A 27,962-nucleotide genomic window follows, 5' to 3' on the forward strand; every position below is an offset into this window, starting at 1 on the left:
TTGGAACCTTCCCCGAGGCTCGGCTCGGCTCCGCTCTCGGGCGTTCTGTCAGCTGCTGCTGGGCCGCGCTGTCGCCGGGCAGGATGAGCGTGATAGACCATGTGCGCGACATGGCGGCCGCGGGGCTGCACTCCAACGTGCGGCTCCTCAGCAGCTTGCTGCTGACCATGAGTAATAACAACCCGTGAGTGGAGGCGGGGAGCGGCGGTCTGGGAGCCGGGGCTGAGGTGGTGGAGGAAACCGTGTGGCCCCGCCGAGGCTGCGCGGGCGGCGAGGCCTCTTCCGGCGCCGGCGGCGGCCACCCAGAGACCCCGTCCCCCGAGTGTCAGACCTGGAGGTCCCGCCGCGGCGTAGGACCGGGGCCGCAGCACTCGGCGCCGAGCGCATCCTTGGCGCGCCGAGTGGCGCCTGTTTTAAAAGTTTACCTGCAGCCTTTTGTACGGCCCGAGGCAGCCGCCGTGTAGCGACTCATTTGGTTTTGTTTGTAAACAGGGCCTCTTGTAGACCAGGCTAGCCTGCAACGGGCTTGTCTAGCCGAGGATGGGCTTGAACTTACTACGCTTCTGCCTCCGCCTCCCAGAAGCTGGGGTCGCAGGGGTTTGCACCACCATGCTCCGTGTTCTTTTGGTGCTGGGGCTCGATCTCGGCACTTCATGAAGGTTATGCAAACAATGCCAACTGAGTGACATTTCTGGCCGGGTTTACTGAGTCTCAGATGAAGCCTTCCTTGGGTGCTTGTTGGACCCTGCTTCAAAATTCCCCATCATGCTCACTCTTCCGCGTGGCTCCCCGAGCCAAGCGACTCTTCCTTTTCTCCCGTTCTCCCTGCGGGCCGGCCTCCTGGTTGTGTTTTCAGCTGCTGTAGTGCACACGCTGATTGACACCTGCGGCTCCTGCTCAGTCTTCACTTTAGAACTGCCTCCTGGTTCAGCTTTCAGCGCAAGTCACTTCCTAAACATCGCCCGCCACCAGAATTGACCTTTTTAAATTTTCTGCTTCACCCTTGCTGTCTGTTGAAAAAGCCCAGTTCCCATTTGTGAGAAGCACTCCTCAACTTCCTGAAAGTGCTGAGGAGCTGTGCAGACCGCAGGAGGTCCTGTGTGTCAGGCGATGTCATAGAGAACATAGAGGAGCTAGGGTATTTGAATTCTAGCTGTCTCTGATTGGGGATCATTTTTATTATAATCCACCACTAGGGCCTCCAGATGATGTTACAGTGGAATCTTCTACTCTGTGCAGCTGTTTGCTTTTGGCTTAGCTGAAGCTGGTCTAGGTCAGACAGCCAAAGACTTTGAAGGACCTGTATCCCCCATTTCACTTATTGGTGTGCTGTGGACCTTACCAGTCACATCCATCATTTTATCATCATCTTAGTCATCTTAGTGAGATGGGGAGCACTGGTCTCTGTCAACCTGTGTTCATTCAGGAGCCTTTCCTCCTGGATCAGCATGATTGGTCGTAGGAAAGTTTCCTTTTTGGGGGATTAATGCTCTAATCTTTTTTAGGGGGAGGGGTTTCTAGACAAGGTTTCTTTGTGTTGCCCTGCTTTGTAAGCCAGGCTGGCTTTGAACTCACAGAAATCCACCTGCCTCTGCCTCCTGAGTACTGAGATTAAAGGTGTGTGCCATCACTGCCCAGCTGCCCTAATCTTTATTCTTGGGTCTTGATGTTATAGCATTGTTTGAAGCAGTTTGCTTCTCTAGCTAGACTAAACATAGCTAATCTGTGCTTTTTCTCATTAGGTTAGATTGGCAGTTTTTTTTTAGCTATGGAAGCATTTAAGTTCCTACATTTATCCTTTATATTTTGAAGTATTTTTAATAGACAGTGTACACCTGTTAAAAAACAAACTAAAAACAGTTAAAATGGGACTAGTGGAGCTGGCTGGAGAGATTGCTTAGGGGTTAAGAGCACTGGCTACTCTTCGAGAGGTCCTGAGTTCAATTCCCAGCAACCACATGGTGGTAGCACGTATCTATAATAGGATGTGATGCCCTCTTCTGCCATGCAGGTATAATACAGAATACTCATACATAAAATATAAATAAATTAAGAAAGAAAATAATAAAAAGCAGTACTGGTGACATAGTTAAGTGGTACAATACTTAAGTAGAATGTTTGAGGCCCTAGGTTTCATCATTAGCACTACCTAAAATACATTTAAAAAAAAAGAGGTCAAGTTGGCTAAATACTTTATATAAAGTTAAGTTTATAAACTTAAGGAATCAAAGGTTGGTCTGGTTTGTCATAGCTTTCTTAAGGCTGGAGATGTAGCTCAGACATGGAGAGCCCACTTAGCATGTGTAAGACTCAGATTTGCCTTCCTGGTACCACTGAAAGCAAGCAGACTCTTGAAATGCCTGTATATACTGAAAAATACGCATTTGATACCTAAGATACTGCTCTACCCCCAAAGTGGTCAGTATATGCTGTAACACACTTGCGTTGTAATATGTCTATAATGTATCTCTGGAATAATACATGAAAAACCTGTTTCCTTTGGAGAAGGAAGATGGATGAATAAGGTTCAAAACTGAGCAAGCAGCCCATCTATTTATTCATTCTCTGCTCTCTGGTTGGTTGTTGTAGAAGTAAGTTTCTGTCCTGTCTGGTCCTGCAGCCATTCAGTCCCAAAGAAAGACAGAGGCTTAAATTAATTATAAACTGTTTGGCCTGTAAGCTCAGGCTTATTATTAACTAGCTCTTACAACTTAACCCATAATTCTTATCTATGTTTAGCCATGTTGCTTGGTACTTTTTCTCAGTAAGGCATTCTCATCTTGCTTACTCTGTGTCTAGTTTGCAACTTCCTTCCTCTTCCCAGAATTCTCTTAGTCTGGCTGCTGGCTACTGGTTTGTTAAACCAGTGTGAGTGACAAATCTTTACAGTGTATAAGAGCAGGTTGTTTCACACCACACCACCCCCCACCTAGTTTCTCTGCATAGCTCTGGCTGCCCTGGAACTATAAAGTAGGCTAGGCTTGAACTCAGATCCACCTGTCTCTGCCTCCAGAATGCTGGGATTAGACTTGAGTCACTATGCCCAGCTTTGTTTTACTTTTTGAGACAGGGTCTTGGTGAAGCTCAGACTGACCTTGAACTCTTCATCCTCCTGCCTCCACATCCAAGTTCTGAGATTATAGATGTGTTCTATTGCATTTGATTTTTTTAATGATTTTTGGTTTTGTGGTATGTGTGTGTGCATGTACACAAGCATACGAGTACACATAAATAATAATAAAATATATTTTTAAGAAGGTACCATAGATTAGTGCCTGCCAAGGGAAATAGGATTAGGAAATGATTGCTAATAGACTTGGAATTTCTTTGTTTTTTATGTATATGCATCTGCATATATGTGCGTGTCCCATGTGTGCGCCTGGTGCCTTCAGAGACCAGAAGAGGGCATCAGATTCCTTGGAGGTCAGAACTGGAGTTGCAGGTAGTTGTAAGCTGCCTGGTAGGTGTGTTGGGAGCTAGACTTGGATCCTCTATAAAAACCCAGATGCTCGCAGGTGGCAGTGGCACACACCTTTAATCCCAGCACTCAGGAGGCAGAGACTGGTGGATCTCTGTGAGTTCGAGGCCAGACTGGTCTACAAGAACTAGTTCCAGGACAGGCTCCAAAACTACAGAGAAACCTTGTCTTGAAAAACCAAAACAAACAAACAAAAAACCCCAAAATCCCAGATGCTCTTAACTGTGGAGTCACCCCCACTCCACTTTTTGAAAGGGTCATAGCCGAGGCTGATTTTGAATTGATTATATATATAGCCAAGGTTAGTTCTTAGAATGCCTTGTCATCCTGCCTCTGCTTCCAAATAAATGCTAGGACTACAGGAGATTATGACCGTACCTGGTAGTGGTACCTAGTTGTTGGGGTTTTAAAATACCCCTCTCCCTTATCACATTTGTTTGTTTAAGACATGGTCTCAATGCGTAGGTCTTTTTTATTAAAAAAAAGATTTATTTATTATGTGTACACATTTTGTCTGCATATATGCTTAAACACTGGAAAAGGGCACCAGCTGCTGGAAATTTAACTCAGGACCTATGGAAGAGCAGCCAGTGCTCTTAACCACTGAGCCATTTTCTACTCCTTGAAATGTAGTTCTGGCTGTCCTGGAACTGGCTATGTAGACCAGGCTGACCTTAAACTCATAGAGATCTACCTGCTTCTGCCTCCTGAGTGTCAGTGAATTAAAGACCTGTGCCATCACTTATGGCTTCCACTATTTTTAATATGCATGCCTGCTTATAGAATTCTTTGTCTCCGTCTCTTCTTTACCTGTTAGAAATGCATAATCCCCAATTAGTTTGTAAGGAGTAGGACTGGAATTATCTGACCAGGGTTGCAGATAGAGCTGTGAATAGAATGCTTGCCTAGCATGCAGAGACCTTGGATGGATACCCCATGCAGGACAAAAAGTAAAGCAGTGTCCAGGCATTTAACCTTGCTGAGAAGGACTAGTTAAAATGGTTTCTTTTTGAGAGTAAAGGATGAAGTTCTGTGATAGAGGCTTGCCTGGCATTTGTGAGACCTTGGGCTTGATCTGAAATAACTGAAAAAACAACATTTGAGAAATATGGATTCCCTTACATTATTTTTAAACACTTGAGAGTCAAGATGATATAGTGCTTCTAGTGTTGAAAAGTTTGCTTTTTGTATGTAAAATTAAAAAGAAACTTTCAGATCCTGGAGATCTGGCTCCATAGTTTTAAGAATTGTTGCTGTTCTTGCAGAGGACTTGAGTTTGGTTCCCAGAACCCATATCAGGTACTTACCAGGGAATCCAACATTCTCTTCTGACTTCATGGGCAACAGTGTATTCATGTGCACATATACATATAAGTAATAGTAATGACTTTCTAAAAAGACTTCTTAAGGCTAATCCCTTTTCATCCTGCCACTTTGACTTTCCTATTCTGTTCTCACACTGGCTTTCAAATTTTTGGGTGTTTGTTTTGTTTGTTTTGTTTTTTCCAGTCAGGGTTTCTCTGTTGTCCTGGAACTCTGTAGAGTAGGCTAGTCTTGAACTCACAGAGATCCACCTATCTCTGCCTCCCTAATGCTGTGATTAAAGGCTTATGCCTCCATGCCCAGTTCAGGTGCTTGCTTTTTCAGTGTTTTTCTAAAAAGAATTCATAGTGGTAAATTTTCTTCTTTCTGGAGTCTCTGCCCTTTGGTAATAGTCAAGTTGTTGAGATTGATATCCTTGGCCAATATTATCCTTAAAATTTGATGTTAACCTAAGGTAACATAGGTGTATATAAAAAAAAGTGCTAAATTGAGAGGCCTTATTGAGTAGGCATAGGGGGCCATTTTATAATCCCATCACTTCCATGGCAGAAGCAGGAGGACAGCCATAAATTCAAGGTTGCCTGGGCTACAGAGGGAGGCATTGTCTCAAAATGCAGGAAGAGGGTGGAAGGGCCTTAAAAAGAGAAGGAAAGCATGTTTTCTTCATCATTTTATTGGATTTGATTTATAGGTATCATTCAGCTTCAGTATTAAGAAAACACTAAGTTGCACAAGATCAGAATACAGTAAGATACCGTACTTGATGTGTGGGCCGTATTTGCATGGTGTTCAAATGTTGTGCTTCTTATTTAGCTACTTTCAGTTAAAGTATACTAACTTTTCAAAACTAACATACAATACTTTTTGTTAGACTTAAGTAAACACCAAGGTGTTTGTAGGTGATTTTTTTTTTAACACTTTGTGGGCCTACCACCCAACTCCCAAATAAATACATGGAGTCTTATTCTTACTTATGAATGCCCAGTCTTTGCTTGGCTTGTTCTAGCCAACTTTTCTAACTTAAATTATCCTATTTCTTTTTAACAATGTTTTACTTCTGGACTTTTTGTCTTCCATTCTTTCTTCATGGCTGGCTGTGTGGCTGGGAGGCTGGTCCCTGGCTTTCTGCTCTCCTCCTTTTCTTGCTCTTGCTCTTTTATCTCTGGAACCTAGGTTTCTCCTATTTATTCTCTCTCCCTGGCAACCCCACCTATTGCTCTCCTGTGCAACTATTGGCCATTCAGCTTTTTTTTTTCCTTAAAAAAGGGTTTGTTTATTTATCATGTATACAGTATTCTGCCTGCGTGTATCCCTTCAGGCCAGAAGAGGGCACCAGACCTCATTACAGATGGCTGTGAGCCACCATGTGGTTTCTGGGAGTTGAACTCAGGAAGAGCAATTGAACTCTGGAATAGCAACCAGCGTACTTAACCTCTGAGCCATCTCTCTAGCCCCAGCCGTTCAGCTTTTTATTAACCGATCAGGTGTTTTAGACAGAGTAACATTAAACTAATATGCCACAGCAGGCATTCTTTCTAATCTTCAAAATAACCTATGTTGGATTTGCTTCTTTTGTTTTCTAGTGAGCTGTTTTCCCCCTCTCAAAAGTACCAGCTTTTGGTGTATCATGCAGATTCTCTCTTTCACGATAAGGAGTACCGTAATGCTGTGAGTAAGTATACCATGGCTTTACAGCAGAAGAAAGCCTTGAGTAAAACTTCAAAAGTGAGACCTTCAACTGGAAATTCTGCGTCTACTCCACAGAGCCAGGTGATTAAAAGAATTGATTTGTTTATTTATTTGGGGTTTTTAAGACAGGGTTTCTCTGTGTAGGTAGCCTTGAATGTATAGGAACCCACTCTGTAGACCATATTGGTCTCAAACTCACAGAGATCCTCCTGCGTCTCCTTCCTGAGAGCTGAGATTAAAGATGTATGCACCACCATTGCCCAGTCTTTGGTGCGCGCGCGTGCGCGCGCACACACACACACACACACACACACACACAAATTGTTTTCTGGTGTTTTTTGTTTGTTTTTGTTTGTTTGTTTTGTTGTTTTTTTTTTGAGAGACAGGGTTGAAACCATTCATTTTGTTATCATGTAATATTCCGTGGTACAAGCATGCTGCATTTTGTTTATCTATTTATTGATGAACATTGGGTTGCTTATTCCTGTCTACATGAGTAATGCGGCTGTAAAGGTTTGTGCCCAGGTTTTTGGGTGAGCTTGTTTTTATTTCATGATTACATACTAGGAGCAGATTGCTAGGTTATAAAATGGCTTACTCTGTTTAATATTTTGAAGAACTGTCACACTGTTGAGATCATATTTTGAAGAGATGTTTTTGTTATCTTGAAGTGTCTTCCTTCTGAGATTGAAGTGAAATACAAAATGGCTGAGTGCTATACAATGCTGAAACTAGACAAAGATGCCATCGCTGTGCTCGATGGGATTCCTTCAAGACAGAGAACTCCTAAAGTAAGCTGAAGTTTCCTCTTCCCCAGTTCTGTTCACCGTGCCTCATCCTGGATGTTCTCCATGTTTCAGGAAGTCTGTCTGATCATTCTTCTCATGGCTCTCTCATTTTTTTTTCCCTAGACAGAGTTTCTCTTTGAAACAGCTCTGGCCAGACGGCCTCTAACTCACAGAGATCCACCTACCTCCCAAGTGCTAGGATTAAAGGCGTGTTCCACCACAGCCCAGCAATCACTCTCATTCTTACACTTTCTCCGTAGTAGTGGAGTTGGGGTTCAGACAGATAGAAGGTTGACTTTGTTAAAGAGCCCTGAGAATTCGGTTAGGTATAGTGGCATTCACCTATAATCCTAGCACTTGAGATGTAGGAAGAGGAAAACCAGGTGTTCAAGGCTATTCCAAAACAAATAAATAACAGAAAAAATGTTTGGCTTGGTTTTGAGGTCCTGGAGATCCAACCCAGGGTTTCAGGCATGCTCAACAAGCACCCATCACTAAGCTGCAGCCATAACCCTTTTCTTTTTATCTAAAATTTTAATCTGGAAACAAAGTCTAAGTTACTCAGGCTGTCCTTAAACTGTATAACCAGGACTGGCTTGGACTTTCACTGTTCCTACCCCATCCAGCCTTGTAGTTGGGATCACAGGCTTGCACCACCAGACTCAGCTATTCCTTAGCCAGCCAGCCTGCCTGCCTGCCTGCCTGCCTGCCTGCCTTTCTTCCTTCCTTCTTTCCTTCCTTCCTTTTGTCCTTTCTTTTTTTTCCTTTCTCTTTCTCTTTTTTTTTTTAAAAGATTTATTTTGTGTCTATGTGTGGTTATGTATATATTAGTACAGATGCTCACAGAGACATTGAATCTCCTGGAGCTGGAATTAACGTTAGTTTTGAGCCATCTGATGTGTTGAGAACCAAATTTAAGTTCTCTGGAACCTCTGGAAGAGCAGTAATGCTCTTAACCACTGAGCCACCTCTCCAGCCCCTGTTTTTATTATTTTTAAGTGTGTGTGTGTGTGTGTGTGTGTGTGTGTGTGTACCTGCAGAGGCTAGGGGTGTGAGATCCCCCTGGAGCTGGAGTTACAGGCAGTTGTATAAGCTACCTGATGTGGGTGCTGGGAACTGAATTCAGGTCCTCTGGAAGAGTAATAGATACATGTTCTTAACACTGAGTGCTCCCTCCTGTCCCTCTTTGACATTTCTTCATCTCAGGAATCTGAAGAGTACTGCAGGTGCAAAAGCACTTTTAAAAAGCTTCTTTCTTTTTTATATTTAATGGTATGGTCATTTGATAACAGGAATATTGTATTAATCTTTCCCTTTGTAAAATCAAAACTACAAGCTACTCTTTGAACTGAGGAGGTGGCTCAGTGGGTTGAATGCTTGCTATGTAAACATGAGGACCAGCATTTGGATGCTCAGCGCCAATGTAAAAGGCCCTCTGTAGCAACACATGTCTATAGCCCTAGAGCTGGGGTGACAACAGGCTGGCCAACCAGTGTAGTAGATTTCCGAGTTCCAATGTCAATGGGAAATGGTATCTCAGTAGACATACAGCATTGATTCTGGACTCCACATACGTGTATGTATGTACCCAAACACACTTGCATGCATCTACACATGAGCACATACACAAAAAGACTACATTATCCCTTGGTACATACTGGCAAAATATATATTTGTGTTTAATTTGGCAGTGTATTAAAAGAGTGTTTTGACTGGAACTGGTTAGACATCTGAACTATGTATGCCCTGGCAGGGAGGACAACTTAGTAATCTGTAAATATTTTATTTTTTTTAATAGCTAATAGCATTTTTGTATTTTTGTGAATCTTTTTGAAAGCTTATTAAATTCATGAATGTAAAAATAACCTTTTTCTTTCTTTGATTCTTTTTTCTGAACTGCGAATTGGGCTTACAGCTCTGTGTTTGCATGTTACCACTGAGCAATACCCCTAGGTATAAAATTACTTTTTAAAATACTATTCTATAAAAATAAATAAAGTGCTGTAAACAGTGTTTTAGGTGTCTATCTTTTTCTTGTGTGTGTGTGTGTCGGGGGCTTTTTGTTTGTTTGAAACAGGGTTTCTCTGTGTAGCAAGTTCTGTCTTGGAACTTCCTCTGTGGACCAGGCTGGCCTTGAACTCGTAGAGATGTGCTTGCCTCTGCTGGAATTAAAGCCTTAAGCCATCACTGCATGCCTTTTTTTTTTTTTGTAACTTTTAAAGATTTAATTATTTTATGTGTGTGAATGTTTTGCCTGTATGTATGTATATGCATCACATGCTTGCTTGGTGCCCAGTGAGGTCAAAGTAGGCTATTGGATTACTTGCAAGCGGAGTTCTGATGGTTGCAAGATGTCATGTAGGTGCTAGGAATTGAACATAGGTCCTCTGGATCAGCAGCAGTGCTCTTAACTGCTGAGCTCTCTCTCTAGCCTTCTCTTTGCATTTTTTTAAATTATTGTGTTTACAGTGTTCTGTCTACATGTATGAACCAGATCTCATTATAGATGGTTGTGAGCCACCACGTGGTTGCTGGGAATTAAACTCAGGACCTCTGGAAGAGCAGCCAGCAGCCAGTGCTCTTAACATCCATGCCATCTTTCCAGCCCCTTCTCTTTGCATTTTCAAAATGACCTCTAAAATGCACTACCTAAAGCCAAAGAAAATAGTTTAATTTATAGCATTTTATTATTTCAGTGTAGGCATCAGTGTGAATTAAGTTTTGTATAAGACTTATATACTGAGGTTTATAATTGGAACAGATGTTCTTTTCAGAGCCACTGTGTTGAGTGTATACATAATATCTGGTATGTCAAGTTGTAGATAACTGAAAATTTTAAAGATTCTTTAACTTTTGTGCTCTCATAGCCGCTGCTTTACTCGGGTTAACAATCTACCAAATACCATCTTGTTTAGAACTTAAATTGGGGCATGGTCGTTTTCTTTTGTACCATAAAGATTATCTGTCTTTTAATTTCTGTGTCTGTTTGTATATACTTGTATGTTATTGTGTGAGGTTTACTTGTACGTTAGTGAATATGCTGTATACTCTTTGTTAAAGTGTGTCCTGTGCACGCGTATGTTAGTATGTGGTGTACACTTATATGTTAGCATGTGCACTGTATGTTTGTGTGTGTGTGTGTGTGTGTGTGTGTGTGTGTGTGTGTGTTAGTGTACTTGCCTCTGTGGGTCTATAAGGAGGCCAGAGACTAATGTTGGAATGTTGGAATGTTTCTTTTAGTCTTTCCATCTTTTTTTTTTTTTTTTTTTTTTTTTTGAGACAGGGTCTCTCACTGAACTTAGTGATCCATGTTTTTGGCTAGAATAGCTGGCCAGTGAGTTGTCAGTCCTAAGGTTGCAGTTGCAAGCTGCAGTACCAAACTGTTACAAGAATCCTGGGGATTTGAATTCAAGATTCTTGTGGTTGCCTGCACTGTGCCCACTGAGCCATCTCCCCAACCTTCATCTTTGTAATTTGTACATTCTTTGGTACTTTTAGTTTTTCTTAAAATTGTAGTGGTAGGAGTGAGAGTGTTTTGTTTTGGGTTTCATGATTTATTTATTTATTTACTTTTACTTCACTATTATTTGTGTATGACAGCACTGCATTGGAGGTCAGAGAGCAACTTTAAAAAGAGTCCATTCTCTACTTCCACAGGGATTGGACTCAGGTTGCCAGGCATGTGCAGCAAGTGCTTTCACCTACTGAGCCTTCTTGTTGCCCTGGTTAGGTTTTTTTGTAATAAGTTTATTCATTTCTTTTTGGGTTTTCGGGACAGGGTTTCTCTGTGTAGCTTTGGAGCCTGTCTTAGAACTCATTCTGTAGACCAGTCTGGCCTCGAACTCACAGAGATCCAGCTGCCTCTGCCTCCCGAGTGCTGAGATTAAAGGTGTGTGCCACCACCGTCCGGCTTCATTATTTTGTGTATGTATTTGCATGCATATATGTATGTGCAGCATATGTGTGCTTGGTACCTGTGGATGTCAGAAGAGGGTAGCAGACCCCCTGGAAATTGCCAGGTGGTGGTGGCACATGCCTTTAATTCCAGTACTTAGGAGGCATAGGCAGGCAAATCTCTGAGCTGGAGGCCACCCTATGTACAGAGTGAGTTCCAGGACAACCAGGTCTACAGAGAGAAACCCTGTATTGAAAAACCAAAAAAACTCATTCAACCTAATAAATGAACAAACAACCCGGAAATGGAGTTACAGATGGATGTGAAGTACCATGTGAGCACTGGGAAACAAACCTGGGTCCTCTGTAAGAGCAACAAGTGTGCTTAACCACTGAGCAATCTCTCCAGCTCTCATGTTTGGGTCTTTTTTTTTTTTTTTTTTGAGAAGTTTTCAGTATGTATCCCAAGTTAGCCTTGAACTTGTAGTGATCATCTGCATCTGCCTCCCTAGTGCTGGGGATTATAGGTATAGGATTATAGGGTTTTTAATGAAGGATTCTTTTGAAATAGCTTTATTAAGTACCATATTTAAATTTTTCTGAAATGTAGATGTCTTATCTCACTGGATTTAAATAATGTGGTTAGTCTTTGAGTCATGTCACCTTTGGAGATCACTTTGAGGTTTTGTTTTGTTTTTTGTCTCAATATGGTGAATAGACAGTTCTAGATTAAGTATTAGACCATATTCTAGCCACTGGTCTGCCAGAAGCCAAGTTTGTTTGTCTGTTTTCCTTGGTCTATGTCATTTATTTTATTTGGGGTGGGGTGGTTATCTAATCCTTCTTTAACATCTGTGTCAAATGTTGTAAGCTCGGTGTTGTGGCTCATGCCTGTAATTAGCATTTAGGAAACTGAGGCTGGAGGATTGCCGTAAATTTGTGGAATAGCCAAGCTGAACTACTAAATAAGAAACTTTAAAAAAAAACTAGCAGCCAGTTGTGGTACCTGTCTGTCATCCTGTGCTTAGGAGGTGAGGCATAAGGATCAGGAATTCAAGGTCCTCCTTAGGTACACAATGAGATTGAAGCTCAGGATGGCTCATCAGTTAAAAGTGTTTGCTGTTCTTCCTGGGGCCAGAGTTAGTTTCCCAGCACCCACATCAGTAGCTCGTAACCAGCTGTAACTCCAGCTCCAGGGGATGCTCTACCTCTGCTGATCTCCAAAGCCCCTCCAACACCCACACACTCTTATGCTCACAGACACAGTCACATTTGTGCACGTAAATAAAAATAAAGTCTTTTTAGAAATTGGGAAGATGCGGTGGTAGCTCACAGCACACCTTTAATCCCAGCACTTGGCAAGTAGTAGCCAGCAGATATCTGCGAGTTTGAGGCCAGCCTGGTCTACAAAGCAAGTTCCAGGACAGGCTACATGGAGAAACCCTGTCTTAAAGGGAAAAAAAAATTAAGATTTCTTCACTTTTTTTCTTTTTTGAATAAAGTTTTTTCTCAACTTTTACTGATTCTCTGTGGGTTTCACATCATGCATCCAGATTGCACTGATCTCCCTGTCCCCTTGCTTCCCCCTTCTGCCCGTGCAACCTCCCCTCAAAACAAAACAAAAGTTAAAAGAAAAACAAAACAACAAAAAACAACAAAAGAAAAAAGAATCTCTTAATGGAAGCAGTAGTGTGTTGCTGAGTCACACAGTTCACCCTTTAGTCCATTCATCTTGTAGATGTTCACTTCTGTGGGTCATTTGTCTGGTTTGAGGCCTCTGGCTTCTGCTATACCTCTGATAATGGGCTCTTTCTGGGGCTCCCCTTGGAGATCCTGTTGGTTTGTCCCCTTCACATGCTTCAAGTTCATAGATGCTGTGGATGTTGGGGTGGGTTAACTCATAGATCTGGGTCTGGGTGGTAGCTGGCTTGGAAGACAGGGTTTCTCTGTGTAACAACCCTGGCTGTCCTGGAACAGAGATCCGCCTACCTCTGCCTCCCAAGTGCTGGGATTAAAGATACGTGCCACCATGCCTGGCTTCTTCACTTTCTTATGCTTTAGTACTAAATTTAAAATACGAGTTTAGGCTGGAAAGGTGGCTTCAGCAGTTACGAGTGTGTACGGCTCTTCAGAGGACTCAAGTTCAGTTCTCAGCACTCATGTCGGGTGGTTCAGAGCCACCTGTAACTCTAGCTCCAGGGTAATTAACTCCTTCAGCCTCTGTGGGCACCTGTACTCTTACACAGAAGCACAGTGGGAGGCGCATGCATTTAAAAGAGGCAGGTAGATCTTTTATGTGATCCAGGCCAACCAGGGCTACACAGTGATACTCTGTCTCAAAACAAAAACGAACAACAACAACAAAAATCTTTAAAATATATCATCTTGAGCACTTCTGGAGCCATTCATCTTAACAGCAAAAATCAAAGTAACTAAAATTCTGGTGCATTTCTTGAGTCTGTGTTAATCCCAGAGGCAGCATCTTTGGCTAGATATAGTTTATTTGGAAGGATTACAGAACTAGGAAAAATAAGGATAATTGTTCTTTGTTTTGAGGAACGGAATCAATATTTGCACAGGACTGTGGGTAGATTTTTTGTAATAGAAAGCAGATTAGTAATTGAGAATAAAAATCAGAACTTGCTCATGGTGAAGTACTTCCTTTGCAGATACACTTGCTTTACTGTACTTTGTTTTTTGTGTGTAGATAAACATGATGTTGGCAAACCTGTACAAGAAGGCTGGTCAGGAACGCCCGTCAGTCACCAGCTATAAAGAGGTCCTGCGGCAGTGCCCCTTGGCTCTTGACGCCATTCTAGGTATAGAAAGTTTTCTTCCTGTTGCCTGGGGGTATTTGCAGTCAAAGATGATAGGTCTCAGTTATGAGTATGCATTAGATAGAGTAGGGCATTTTTTAGACTTTAATTTTATTTTGTATGAATGAAGTTTTTGCCCGTATGTATATATGTGAACCATGTGTGTGCCTGGTGCCCGTAGAGGATAGAAGAGGACATTGAAACTCCAAGAACTGGAGTTGTGGATAGTTTTAATTCATGTGGGTTCTGGAAATCAAACCCAGATCCTTTGCAAGAACAGCAAGTGCTTTTAACCATTGAGCCATTTTTCCAGCCCCTAGAGTAGGTCTAAAACTTTCTAAATACTGTCATTTTGAAATAAAGAGTAATGCCTGTCTTTTAGGGTTAGGGGAATAGCACAGTGGCAGCATGTGCTTACCATCCTTGAGGCTCTGACCTCTTGGTGTTGTATGCATTGCTTAGACTAGGAAAGGCAGCTATGCAGCCTGCTGTTTGCTGCACTGTGGGAGGAAGATGTTATACCTCACCTTTCTCTTGCTTTTGGGGGGATTAGGTTTGTTATCCCTTTCTGTAAAAGGCGCAGAAGTGGCATCAATGACGATGAATGTGATCCAGACTGTGCCCAACCTGGATTGGCTGTCTGTGTGGATTAAAGCATATGCTTTTGTGCACACTGGGGACAACTCAAGAGCAATCAACACCATCTGGTGAGAGCCAGGATATAAACTCTGAGATTGTTTTGGTGGGAGGCACGGTCTGAGATATGTAAGATCTTACTACATGGCCTGGGTTTTCCTTGAATTGGCCTCAGTCTCCCAGCCTCTGCGTCCCTATTGCTGGTATTATAGGCATGAGCCACCAAGCCTGGCTTAATTCAAGGATTTTAAGGCCCTTTGCTTGTCTGGCAGTCTGATGTATTTCTGGTAAAACAGAAAGAGTAGATGCTTACTGCTTGGCATTATAGTCTTTAGGCAGTGTTTTCTAATGCACTAAATGGTTGCAAATGTAGTAAACTGTTGGAACCTGTAAAAATGAAAAGCTGAACTGAGTTCTGTTCATGTGAAGATGGCCACCCTTAGGGAGCAAAGTGCTGTGGATGTCATATGTTTTCATCTTTTTTTTTTTTTTTGGTATATATTTATTGTAACACCTTACATAAGGTGCTTCTTTGTAATTGGCATTTCTTTCTATTCATAGTCCTAGGACAAAAAGCTATATATCTTTTTCAGTCATGAGTAGTTGTCACTTGTGAATGACATATAAAAATTATGTATTTTTTTTAAACTATAACCTTGCTAGGTGTGGTGGTACACACCTTTAATCTCAACACTCAAGAGGCATAGGTAGGCTTGCCAATGCTCCATCGTGATACCCTGTCTCAAAAAATAAAATTAAGGAAAATCATAACCAGAAAGTTCTTTGTAGATTTAAGGGTTTATATTTGATACACACACACACACACACACACACACACACACACCATTTCATTGTATAACTTTAAACCATTTTATTTAGTTAATTTTATGTATATGGTTGTTCTGTCTGCATGTATGTTTGTATCCCATGTGTGTGCTAAGTGCACAGAGGCCATTGGATTCCCTGGGAGTGAACTTACAGGTAGTTGTAAGCTGCTGTGCTAGGGCTGGGATTGAACATGGGTATTCTGCAGAAGCATCACTCCAGCCCCCTATGTATCTTTGAAAGAACCTTAGGCAAAAAAAATGACCATTGTACCTAGGTCTTTTCAAAAGTTTTTAAAATTACGTTTGTATTTATTTATTGTTCATGGGCACAACTTGGAGGAGTCCGTTCTCTCCTTCCACTGTGTAGGTCCCAAGGATCAAACGTAGATCATTAGGCTTAGTGCTGCCCTTACTTGTTGAGCCATCCTGCTGGCTTAATTATATTATAGCTAGGAGTTATTGTGCCTGTGTATAAATACCAGAACTTGGGAGATGGAGGATCATGAGTTCAAGGCCAACTTGGATAAAGTAGTAAACCCTACCTCAAAACCCCCAAAAACCTTTTTATGAAACTATTGTACATACAGAAAAGTATGTCATCTATATGCCCACCCCCCAAATGCAGTGATTAAAGCTCTATGACAGATTCTAAGGGTTAGTATTTAATATCTTTTAAGTTCACTGGAGAAAAAATCCTTACTGCGAGACAACGTGGACCTGCTTGGGAGCTTGGCAGACCTGTACTTCAGAGCAGGAGACAGTAAGAACTCCGTCCTCAAGTTTGAACAGGCGCAGATGTTGGATCCTTATCTGATAAAAGGTGAATTCTGGGGCTGTAGAGTGTCTGTAAAAGGCAGCTAAGAGAAAAGGCAGAAAGAATGTGGCGTTGGCACCTTGTGTTTCTTGGTTTTTGTTGTTGTTGCTTTTAGGCTTATTTTAATTGTGTGTAACTGTGTCTGTGTGGGGGCATGTACACGTGAGTACGGTGCCCTTGGAGGCCAGAGGTATTGGATTCCCCAGGAGTTGGAGTTATGACCCATGTGACTGGATGTGAGAATCCACTCAGGTCATATGAAGAGCAGTACATGCTCTTTATTGCTGAGCCATCTCTCCAGCCCCTTGTTTTTATTGTTTGAAGAGAGGGTCTCATGTAGCCAGGCTAGCCTTGAACCTGGCTTTGAATTCTTGATTCTCCTGCTTCTACCTTCTGAGGAGGCATGTGCTGCCATGGTGCCCAGCTCTGCTACTGTCGTTTTTCAAGACAGCTTTTGTGAGGCTCGCTTACTGGAGCAGTTCTTTCCCTTGTCCTGGCGTATGTCTCTAACACTTAGCTAATTCTATTCTGAGTGGTTGTTTTGACTTGAATATAAGTGTTTTCTCCTCACAGACCATTGCTTAGCTTTTTCTTTTAAGGGGTATCATGGCATTCGTCCCCGTGAATTATAAATTTATGATGTGGCTGACTGATGGCATCTGCAGAACCCTAATGTCCTTTTAGGGACTTTGGTTTTACTCTGTCCTTTGTATAGTTATGGAGAAGTAGGGAACGGATATTAGGAAAGGGACAGAGTGGTTAAAGTGTCATCAGAGCAGGCAGAGCAGCTGTTGGTCTAGAAGCAGTTTCAGGTAAAGGAACAAGGCACAGAGGCCTGAGAGGCAGGTAAGGGACCAGCAGTTTGAAAAATTGAATGCTCAGGGGTAGAGGGAAATGAGATCATAAAGACTCAACAGAGGCTAACAGAAGACTGTTGCCTCGGGACAGCAAGCAGGCTTTTAGATGAGTAAAGAATGACTGGACGGTAATTCTAACACTCAGGACGCTGAGGCAGGATTGTGAGATCAAGGCTAGCTATACAGTGAGACCCTGACTCAACCAAACAAAAAAGATGACTGAGTATGAAGGGGCCTTCCCAAGTATCGAGATGTGGGAACAGTCTAGAAAGTGTGTTCATGCAAGATCTTTCCCTGTCTGGTGTTTATTCCTCTTCAATCTACCTACACCACATTAGTAATCCCAGCACTTGAGAGGTAGAAAAAGAAGGGTCAGCAGTTCAAGTTCATTGGCCATTCTGGGCTACTTGAATAGAAGCCAGCAGTAGTGGTGCACACACTTGGGAGGCAGAGGCAGGCAGATCTCTGAATTTGAGGTCAGCATGGTCTACAGAGTGAGTTCCAGGACAGCCAGAGCTACACAGAGATACTTCTGTCTGGAAAAAGCAAAAACCACAGAACAAAACAAAACAAAAACAAACAAAAAAAAAAAAACACCAACAAAAACAAAAAAGTAAAGAGAGAGAGAAAAAAATACAGTGTTTAGAAATACGAGCCTGGTGGCATTGGTAGCTTGGAGTTGGATACTTACACTCAAAACCCAGGCTAGCAGAAGTGTGGCTTTGATCTTGCTGTGAGGAGTGGGAATTTGAAGGGATGATAAAGAAGGAGAACAGTAGGAAGAGGTTCGTGAGAGTCAGCACGGCCTTTATAAACCATGAGGGAGGAGTGAAGGGACTTGGCAGGGTTAAGAATGAGAGAGGTGGGTTCCCTAGTGAACTACATTCCAGAACAAAACTACAGCTTTGGGGGGCATAGGCCAGAGGCTGTTTTTGTTTGTTTGTTTGTTTGTTTGTTTGTTTGAGACTGGGTGTTTTTCAGCATACTAAGCATGTGGTGATGGCTGAGGGCTCTTGAGTAACAGCAATTATGAGATGCCTTTTTGGGGTTTTTTTCTGGGCAGTTGTTCACCACACTACAGATTTAGGGACAGACAGTTCTTGACATGAACGGCTTTCAAGTTGTGAAGTAGGATCTGTTGCTTCTGTGCCTTCCTGTCTCTGTCTTTTGTTCTTTCATGTGTGTGGTGTTTGCCTGCAAGTTTATGTTGAGCATGTGTGTGCAGGAGCCCACAGAGGCCAGAAGAGAGGGCCTTTTTTGTTTTGGATAGTTTGCTGTTCGTTCATCCAGTCACTTAGAGAGGAGGAGGTTTCTTATAACTGTAGTTGACCTTGAACATCTGCTTTTCCTGCTTCCCGAATGCTGAGATTATTGACCTGTACCACCATCATATTTATGTGGTGCTGGAGATTGAACCCTTGCATGCTCACAACTTCTCTCCCAACTGAGCAGCATCTCCAGAGGGTTTGTTTTGTTTTGTTTTTTTTCTCGAGACAGGGTTTCTCTGGAAAATAGCCCTTGGTATCCTAGAATTCCCTCTGTATGCCAGACTGCCTCGAACTGGGTGCTGGAACTAAAGGCATATGCCACTCCCACCCCGGCTTATTTAATTTTTAAAGTTAAATCATTTGTGTATGTGTGTGTATGGTATGTGCGTACATAGAAGGTCTAAGGGCAACTTTTTGGAAGTGGCTCTCTACCATGTGGGTCCTGGAGATTGAGCTTTGATTCTCAGGCTCGGTGGCAGTTTCCTTTACCCATTTCACAGGTTCTTCTCACTTTTTAAAATTTCTCTGTGTGTTTTCCCTTCATGTATGCATGTGTACTATGTACGTCCCTGTTTCCCTCAGAGGTCAGATTCCCGGAAACTGAAGTTACATGTGGTTGTGAGCCTCTATGTTGGTGCTGGGAACTGAACCCGAGCCTTTGCAAGGAGTATTCTTGACTGCTGAGCCATTTCTCCTGCCTCCTTTGCCTTTTCTGAGGACCTTTCCCTCTGTGGTAGAAGAACCTTTTATTACTATGTTCTTTCTTTCAGGAATGGATGTTTATGGCTACCTCCTGGCACGAGAAGGGCGGCTGGAGGATGTGGAGAACCTTGGCTGCCGCCTTTTCAACATTTCAGATCAGCACGCGGAGCCCTGGGTGGTCTCTGGGTATGCTATGCTGGCTTATTTTCTTTTCTCTTCAATTTTCAGTCGATTTTTAAAAAAAGATCCTTTTTTCTCTTTAAGAGAATATGAGTTGAACCAGATATAGCGGTGCCAGCGGTGCAGGTATTTGTTCTCTGTGCGTTCAGGGCTAGCCTGGTCTGTATAGCAAGTTCTAGTCAGTCAGGGCCCCATAGTTAAGTCCGTGTCTTTAAACAAAAAGTTGAAATCACAGTCATTGAAACCTGAATCAAACCAGGATGTGCCTGTGACTTTGGGCAGGCATTTATTAATTCTTCTGAGTATGTTTTCTTATTTGGAGACCAGGATAATGATCCCTACTTCAAGGATTATGAACAGAGATGATGTGTTGTGTAGTCGGCCTCACTCACACTGACGGAGATAAAACCGTAATGACAACGTGGCTGTAACAGGAGGAGTGGGCTGCTTATCGTTCCAGCTGCCTGCTATCTTACACCCGAAATAACCACACAAAAACTGTATTAATTAAATCACTGCCTGGCCTCTTATTGGCTAACTCTCACATCTTGATTTAACCCATTTTTAATAATCTGTGTATTACCACGTGGAAGTGGCCTACCGGGAAAGACTTGGCATGTCTGTCTCTGGCAGCTCCATGGTGGCTCTCTGTCTGCCCTTCTTCCCAGCATTTAGTTCTGTCTACTCCGCCTACCTAAGTTCTGCCCTATCAAAAGGCCAAGACAGTTTCTTTATTCAACCAATGAAAGCAACACATAAACAGAAGGACCTCCTACACCACATGGCTTTTATAAGGACAATATCTAGATGTCCTTCTAGTCTTTTAATTTTTTTTTTAATTTTATGTATCTGGATGTTTTTGCCTACATGTATTTCTGTATGCCACATGAGTGGCTGGTGCTTGCAGTGGTCAGATTCCCTGGAACTGGCGTTACAGATGGTGCCGGAGATTAAACCCTGGTTCTCTGCAGGAGCAGCAAGTGCTCTGAAGTACTGAGCCATCTCTCCAGTCCCTTGAGCTCTTTTCGTTTGTTTGTTTGTTTGTTCGTTTATTTATTTTCAAGATAGAGTTTCTCTGTGTAGCCCTGGCTGTCCTGGAACTCACTCTGTAGACCAGGCTGGTTTTGAACTCACAGAGATCCTCTTGCCTCAGTCTCCCAAGTGCTGGGATTAAAGGTGTGCACCACCACTGCAAGATTTTTTTTTCTTAAGGGTAGTGTTTTTTTTTTTTTTTTTTTTTTTTTAAAAAAAACTTAACCTGAATGTGTGAGTATGTGCCACGTATGAGCAGGTGCCTGTGGAGGTCATAAAAGGATGTTGAATCTCCTAGAGCTGGAGTTATAGACAGTTGTGAACTGCTCGTGTGGCTATTGGGAACCAAACTGTTGAGCCTTCTCTTTAGTCCTTTTTTTTATTTTTATTTTTAGGTTTTTTTGGATCATTTTGTGTCTTTTTTGACCTTTTTGTTTGTTGTTTGTTTTTGTTTTTAAACCAGGACATTTTATTTTCTGACTATTAATCTTCAAGATGAACTGGATGCTACAAGAGCCGCCCTCTTGGGGTTAGGTGTTGTTCCTTCACAGAAGCCATGCCTTTTTGTTTTGTTTTGTTTTGTTTTATGCCGAGACGGGGTTTTCCTGTGTAGTCCTGGCTGCCCTGGAACTTGCTCTGTAGACCAGGATGGCCTCGAACTCACAGAGATCTGTCTGTTCTGCCTCCTCAGTGCTGGGATTAAAGGTGTGCCCCACCACCACTGCCTGGTACAGAACCCATGTCCTAATCTGTGGTAAATACTTTTTAAGTAACCTCACTGGCCCAATCTCAGCAGTGTTCTTTTAGCCTTGGCACTCTAGTTATGCTTTCTCTTGGTATTGCCATAGGTAGACTTCTGAAGGTGTTGGCCTTAGAGCTACAGCAGTGCTGTTACTACACAACATGTTGCTACGATGTTGTTAGCTATATAACCTGTGCATCTTATTGCAAAACTTTCCAAAGGATGATGTTTGGCATCTTTCCTCATCTTGTTTCTGCTCTGGAGACCAAAGAGCTGCTGTTGTTTTGAAACTAAGTCTCTCTATTTAATCCTGACTGTCCTATAACTTAGTATGTAGACCAGGCTGGCCTGGAACTCAAAAGAGATCCTCCTTCTGTGTCACCATGCTAGGCTATCCTTTGTTTTTTGAGAGAGTCTCATTCTCATGTACCCTAAGACTGGGCCTACCATGTAGCTGAGGCTGGCCTTAGACTTCTGATCCTTTTTTTTTTTTAATTCCTAGAGAACTTTGTACATTGTAATTAGTTGTAGGGAGGTCGCTAGTTTGTTCCTGGCTGCTCAGCCCTAAAATAATCACACAGAAACTATATTATTTAAGTCACTGCTTGGCCTATTAGTGCTAGCTTCTTATTTGCCAACTCTTACCTCTTAATTTAACCCAATGATCTGTGCATCACCACAAGGTTGTGGCCTACCAGCAAAGTTTCAAATTGTCTTCTCTCTGACTTTGCCTCCTTTCTCCCAGCATTCAGTTTAGTTTTCCCTGCCTAGCTCTGTTCCCCTATAGCACTGCTATGGGCCCAAAGCAGTCCCTTTATTAACCATGGTATTCACAGCATACAGAGGGGAATCCCACATCAGTATTTTGATCATATTCACTCCAGACTCCTCCTCTTAATTCCATCAGATCCATCCTCCCTACCCCTTCCCCAACCTGCTATTCTCTTTTTTATTTAATAAACCTTTAACACCATTTTGTGCTCTCCATTTTCTTTTGGGTATAGGGCAATACAGTGGAGTGTAGTTGACCCACAGGAGCCAGACTTAAAGAAAAATGGACTCTCCTTTCCCCAGAGCCACCAACTATCCATAGGTCCTCATTTATGGGCGGGGTGTCATAGACCCTGTTCACTTCCAAGCTGGACTGTTGATTTTGTGGGCACCGCAGCTCCGTGGATTCAGGAACACATGCGTACTGTAATGTTCTGATGATACTGCACCAATACTCCCAGACTTCTGCCTCTTAGACTCTTTCTGCCCTGCCCTCTTCTACTACAATGGCCTCTCCGAAAGGGGAGGTGACATAGTTACCCCATTTGTGGGTGAGCACTCTGTTACTTACTCACTGCAATTCAGCTTCTGAGCCTCTTTACTCCACCATCCACATGCTGGGGTTACTGGAGTGCCTGACTGTGCCTGTGTGCGATGCCCTCGGAGTGATACTTAGTTGGTTTGTATTTGTTTTGTTTAGCTTCTTTACTGATATCTGGGTTGTAGCTGCATGCATAATTTGTAATTTCTCTGATTGTGGATGAAGCTTCCTCAAAAGATTTTTATTACATTTTATTTATTGTGTGTGAATGTGTCAACACCTGCAACATGTGTGTGGAAGTCACAAGACAGCAAGAGCGGTTCTCTCCTTCCCTGTGTAGGTCTCAGGAACTGAATTCAAGTCCTCAGACTCGGCTGTAAGCACCTTAATCCTGTGAGCCATTTGGACAACTTTTTTGGTTTTTGTTTTGTTTTTAAAGATAGTCTGTCAGCTTCTCAAGTGCTAAGGTTAAAGGAATTTGCACCCCCAGCCTGGCATTGAGGCTTTTCTCAAATAACTTGTTCTTTTCCCTAGATGCCATAGCTTCTATAGCAAACGCTACTCTCGGGCCCTGTACCTGGGTGCCAAGGCCATTCAGCTGAACAGCAACAGTGTCCAAGCTCTGCTCCTCAAAGGAGCAGCACTTAGGAACATGGGCAGAGTCCAGGAAGCTATCATACATTTTCGGGAGGCCATAAGGCTCGCACCTTGTCGCCTAGACTGTTATGAAGGTAAGATAGGAGTCTGCCAGTGTGACTGACGTGACAGCTGCACTACATGGAAGGTTTTGTTAGGTCAGAGCTCTGTTGTATGTTAGAGTCATGGCGGCTGGGGAGGAGCAGCTTTAAAATCCAGACAGAGTCTCTTCAGCATTGATTGATTGATTAATTTTTTTAAAAAAATTTATTATTAATATTTTTTGAGACAGGATGTTGCTGTAGCCCAGCAGAGCTGTGCCAGGTTTAACAACATTTGGTGACTGAGTCACCGATACTAAAATAGTTCTTACAAGATTCTGTTCCTCTAAAACATTTTTATAAGAATTTAAAAATAAGCTCAGTAGTCTGTCTTGTAATGGGAAGATGAGTTCAAATTTGAAGTTGGAAAGAAGAAAAATGTGCTTATATAGTCAGAGGCTATGCTGGGTCATTTGCAGTCCCGTTGGGTCATTAAAATGGGGGAAGGCACAAAAGGGCGGGTGCAGCAGAGCTTGGTGAGTGGCGTGATGGGGCTGGCTTGCGATACAACATCTCTGCTTTGTTTTTCAGGTCTCATAGAATGTTACTTAGCTTCGAATAGCATTCGAGAAGCAATGGTGATGGCCAACAATGTTTACAAAACTCTAGGTGCAAATGCGCAGACTCTTACCCTGTTAGCCACCGTGTGTCTGGAAGATCCAGTGACGCAGGAGAAAGCCAAAACTTTGTTAGATAAAGCACTGGCCCAGAGGCCGGACTATGTCAAGGCTGTTGTGAAAAAGGCAGAGCTGCTCAGTGAGTGCACCACCCTTCTGTGTTGTTTGTTGGTTGTTGGGACCCACATCTCCGGGGGGTGCTGCAGTCCCTGAAGCTTATGATGACAGAGCAGGTCTGAGTCTGCCTGAAATGCTTTACATATATCAACAACCAGACGGGCTCAGGCCTACTTAGATTGATGTGAACCAGCTAAAATCACTTGGTAGCCACTCAGCTCATCTCTGGTCTAGTTTTGAACTACTTTAGTCTGAATGCAGCTGGTTTTAGTCAGTTTGAGCTGTTTTGAGCTGTCTGGGTTCTCTGGGCTTTGTTCTTCTTGCTTCTGGCATAACCGCATGTTTACATGATGCTGGGAGGAAGCTGTTTTGGCTCGTGGTTCTGCAGGTCTGGTGCTGGCCTTCTTGCTGGCATCTACATTCTAAAGACAGCACAGACATCACATGAGTAAGGACACCATTTGTTCTGACTCATGATAAACTCCTGGTTTGGGAAGTAAAATTGAATTTGACTGTTTTGTTTAGTTTTCAAGATAGTGTTTTTCTGTGTATCAGCTCTGACTGTCCTGGAACTTGCTCTGTAGACTGGCTGGCCTCGTACTTACAGAGATCCTCCTGCCTCTGCCTCCCTAGTGCTGGTGTGCACTAGTGTGCTCATTTTTTTTTTTTTTTTTAAGTTTAAGAGTGTATCTAAAGATTCAGAACACAGGTTCAGTGGCTCAGGTAAAGATGCCACCAAGGCTGACAACTTCAGTTCAGGCCTCAGGACCCACTTGATAGGACAGAACCAACCTCCACAATTGTCCTCTGACCTTCACGCACGTGCTATGATATGCTCACCTCCTTTCACATAAATTGATGTAATAAAATGTTATTTTAAAGACTCAGTACTCATTTTACCATTTTCCCAATGAAATAAAGACCACACGCACATGAGTGAAAAGGCACACTGCAGTGCCCTTTAAGGATGTCTCTGGGGAAGTTGTCATATTGTGGTGGGTGTGACTGTGCACTGGCTGAGCAGTGAAAATTGTCTTTCTCTGTAGGCAGGGAACAGAAATATGAAGATGGAATTGCTCTGTTGAGGAATGCCCTGGCCAATCAGAGCGACTGTGTCCTGCATCGGATCCTGGGGGACTTCCTAGTAGCTGTGAACGAATACCAGGAAGCAATGGACCAGTACAGTATAGCACTGAGGTGGGTGCTCAGCCTCCCATGGGGAGGGAGGAAGGGAGAGGAGGCAGACACCTGCTTTGCCCACAGTTGAAGGCAGGCTAAGAATAGTAATGAGAAGATTTTTTGAATACTCGACTTCTGACATAGTTTTCCGAAAGCATAGTAACAGAGTTAGAGATGCTTCCCTCTTCTCCAGCCCCATTATCACATTAGACTGGTTTGTACAGATGCTCCACGCCACGACTTTATAGGGCTTTACCTAGTGTATCTTTTTAAAATCAAAGTAGTGTTAAGTGTTTTCCTGTATTTCTACCTTCTATAATAACTAAAACCTTAAATTCTTAAGTTTAAATACAGCTTTTACCTGACATCTTGATCAAAATACTAACCATTTTCCTTGTTATATTTACTTCATTGGTTATTAAATGACTGAGTTAAGGGCTATCAAGATGGATCAGCCATTATTGGTGCTTGCCACACAACCCTGGAGACCTGAGTTCGGTTCTTGGAACCCACACATAAAGGTGGAAGGAGAGAACCACCTCAAAGTTTGTCCTTTGACCTCTGCATGCTTGCCGTGACTTATACATGATGCACAGATAAATGTCTACATTGCACACACACACACACACACACACACACACACTAGTTAATAACACTAATAACAATAATAAACTTAATTTTTGAAAATAAATGGCTGAATGAGGATTCAGAGTATTCAATAAAAAGTGCTTAGCACTTTACCTAGTATGAAGTAAATAATAAATGCAGGCATTTTTACTGATTAGTGCAGAAGTGGGTTTTTTTGTTTGTTTGTTTGTTTTGTTTTGTTTTTTGGCTTGAGAGTATGTGTTAGGTATAGCAAGGAGGTGTCCTCATCAAGTCTCACATTCATCTGTTCACTTGTCCCAGAGGTAGCTGAGGCAGCACTTCTGAGCACTCAGTGACACTCACAGTACACAGAACTCTTTGCTGCAGTATGTAGGGTGGGCCAAAGTGTGTGAGCCTCTGGGTAGACAAGAGTTTGGTGTAAGGTTTGGGTAAGGAGGAGATATAACAAACTACCCTGTGTCTGTGAACACGGCCTGGAACAAAGTCAAGCACCAAGGTATTTGCCAACCCACTAACTGCCGTGGGCGGTCATCACTGGAGAAAGGCTGCTGTGGCTGGGGACTTGCTTCAGAGGGAGAGTGCTTGCTTAAGGAACCAAATAAATGAGGATTCTGGGTCTCGCATCTTTGTGGGGTTGCTACTAATGAAAATGCCTTGGTCCTCGTTCCTATTCTCAGGACTTAAAATCACTCCACGTGATAACATGGACATAAGTGACACACAGAAGAGGCAGGTCACATGAACTCACTATGTACCTAAGGCTGATTCTTCTTCCTCCCCCAAGTGCTGGGATTACTGGCATGCTTCCCTGTGTCTGGCTGCTCCTGCTAGCACAGTGCTAGAGCTTGGTAGTTGTGAAATGGTTTAAGAACTTTATGGAGGGGCTGGAGAGATGGCTCAGTGGTTAAGAGCATTGCCTGCTCTTCCAGAGGTCCTGAGTTCAATTCCCGGCAACCACGTGGTGGCTCACAACCATCTGTGGGGTCTGGTGCCCTCTTCTGGCGTGCAGGCAGACACACACACACAACGTTGTATACATAATACATATTTTTTTTTAAAAAGAAAACTTTTGTTTGTTTGTTTGTTTATTGTTGTTTTGATTTTTTTGAGACAGGCTTTTCTCTGTGTAGCTTTGGAGCCTGTCCTAGAACTCACTCCCAAGAGCTGGGATTAAAGCTGTGCACCACCACTGACTAATTAAGAATTTTTAATTGCAATTTTAGTCATTTTATTGTTTATTAATTTATTTTTACTCTATGTGTGGTGTGTGGTTGCTTTGGCTGCATATATGTCTGTGTGCCATGTGTGCCTGGTTCCCACAGAGGTCAGAAGAGGGCGTCAGATACCTGGGTACTGGGTCACAGGTGGTCGTGAGTCACCATGTGGGTGCTGGGAACTGAACCCAGGTCCTCTGAATGAATAAGTGCTCTTCACTGCTGAGCCACCTCTCTAGCCCCCTCAAGTTAAAATTTCTAAAACTTAGGACAATGCCCCTTTTCACTTCTGATGGACTCCCTGGGTCCAGCCTTGGAAGACACAATCATTTGCATCATCTCTGACCCTAGTGTTTCACTGCTGGGCCAGCTTGGTGACAGAGCAGTCCAATGGAGCAAGACAGAGAGAGACTCAGGCTTCTCCTTTGTTTTGTTGTTCCTTAGTTTGGACCCCAATGACCAGAAGTCTCTAGAGGGCATGCAGAAGATGGAGAAGGAGGAGAGTCCCACGGATGCTACCCAGGAGGAAGATGTGGATGACATGGAAGGGAGTGGGGAAGAAGGGGACCTGGAGGGCAGCGACAGTGAGGCAGCCCAGTGGGCTGACCAGGAGCAGTGGTTCGGCATGCAGTGAAGGCCCAGCGGCAGCTTCTGGGGATTCTTGGACAGGCGGATGCTGTGGGAGGAGTGTGTTTGTGACAGGAGTCCTTGCCCATTTCCTCGCCTTGTAGTCGGGACTTTAGTCTGTCAGAAGGACTTCACTCTGCCCTGCTTTGCTGAGGACTGAGAGCGCCCCAAGCTGCAGACTCACCAGGCTCTGAGTGGTTCTGATGTGCTGGTGGAGGACGCTTTTTTCTCTCCGTGAATGGGTTCACAGGACACGCACATGCATGGTCAGAGGTGCTCTGGTCCTGGGCTCGCCCCACCCCCTGCTAGTAATGGCGCTCTGGCAGTTCAGTAACTGTGTTCTTCACTGATTGCAGAGCGGCACTTGGCCTCAGCTTGGGCAGGTATGAGAAGCCACGTGATGGGAGTGTGGCCGCACACTGGGCTGGTCCACCTAATAAAACTGTTGAGTGGCGTCACAGTGGACACCCTTTCACAGACTCTCCTTCCGTCTCCTAGTCAGCC

At 43.1% G+C, this 27,962-nt stretch overlaps 1 protein-coding gene across 1 annotated transcript; it reads left to right on the top strand.

Annotated features, from left to right (window-relative positions):
* Anapc7 (anaphase promoting complex subunit 7) lies at window positions 1–27,923 on the top strand. Its single transcript, XM_038345777.1, has 11 exons — window positions 1–184; window positions 6,385–6,571; window positions 7,162–7,281; window positions 13,880–13,991; window positions 14,542–14,695; window positions 16,129–16,271; window positions 19,161–19,278; window positions 22,893–23,089; window positions 23,627–23,851; window positions 24,876–25,026; window positions 27,276–27,923. Exons 1-11 carry the CDS (start codon window positions 84–86, stop codon window positions 27,463–27,465), a joined length of 1,698 nt encoding a protein of 565 aa, XP_038201705.1. The 5' UTR covers window positions 1–83; the 3' UTR covers window positions 27,466–27,923.
* The last annotated feature ends 39 nt before the right edge of the window (window positions 27,924–27,962 follow it).

This window comes from Arvicola amphibius, chromosome 10, assembly GCF_903992535.2.
Source record: "Arvicola amphibius chromosome 10, mArvAmp1.2, whole genome shotgun sequence".
Classification (NCBI taxonomy): Eukaryota; Metazoa; Chordata; class Mammalia; order Rodentia; family Cricetidae; genus Arvicola; species Arvicola amphibius.

Excerpts from the sequence above, each read along its gene's own strand:
- Anapc7 (XM_038345777.1), top strand. The coding sequence starts at position 84 with ATGAGCGTGATAGACCATGTGCGCGACATGGCGGCCGCGGGGCTGCAC. Across the intron at positions 23,090-23,626 it reads TCGCCTAGACTGTTATGAAG|GTCTCATAGAATGTTACTTA; the intron begins GTAAGATAGGAG and ends TTTGTTTTTCAG. Across the intron at positions 23,852-24,875 it reads GAAAAAGGCAGAGCTGCTCA|GCAGGGAACAGAAATATGAA; the intron begins GTGAGTGCACCA and ends CTTTCTCTGTAG.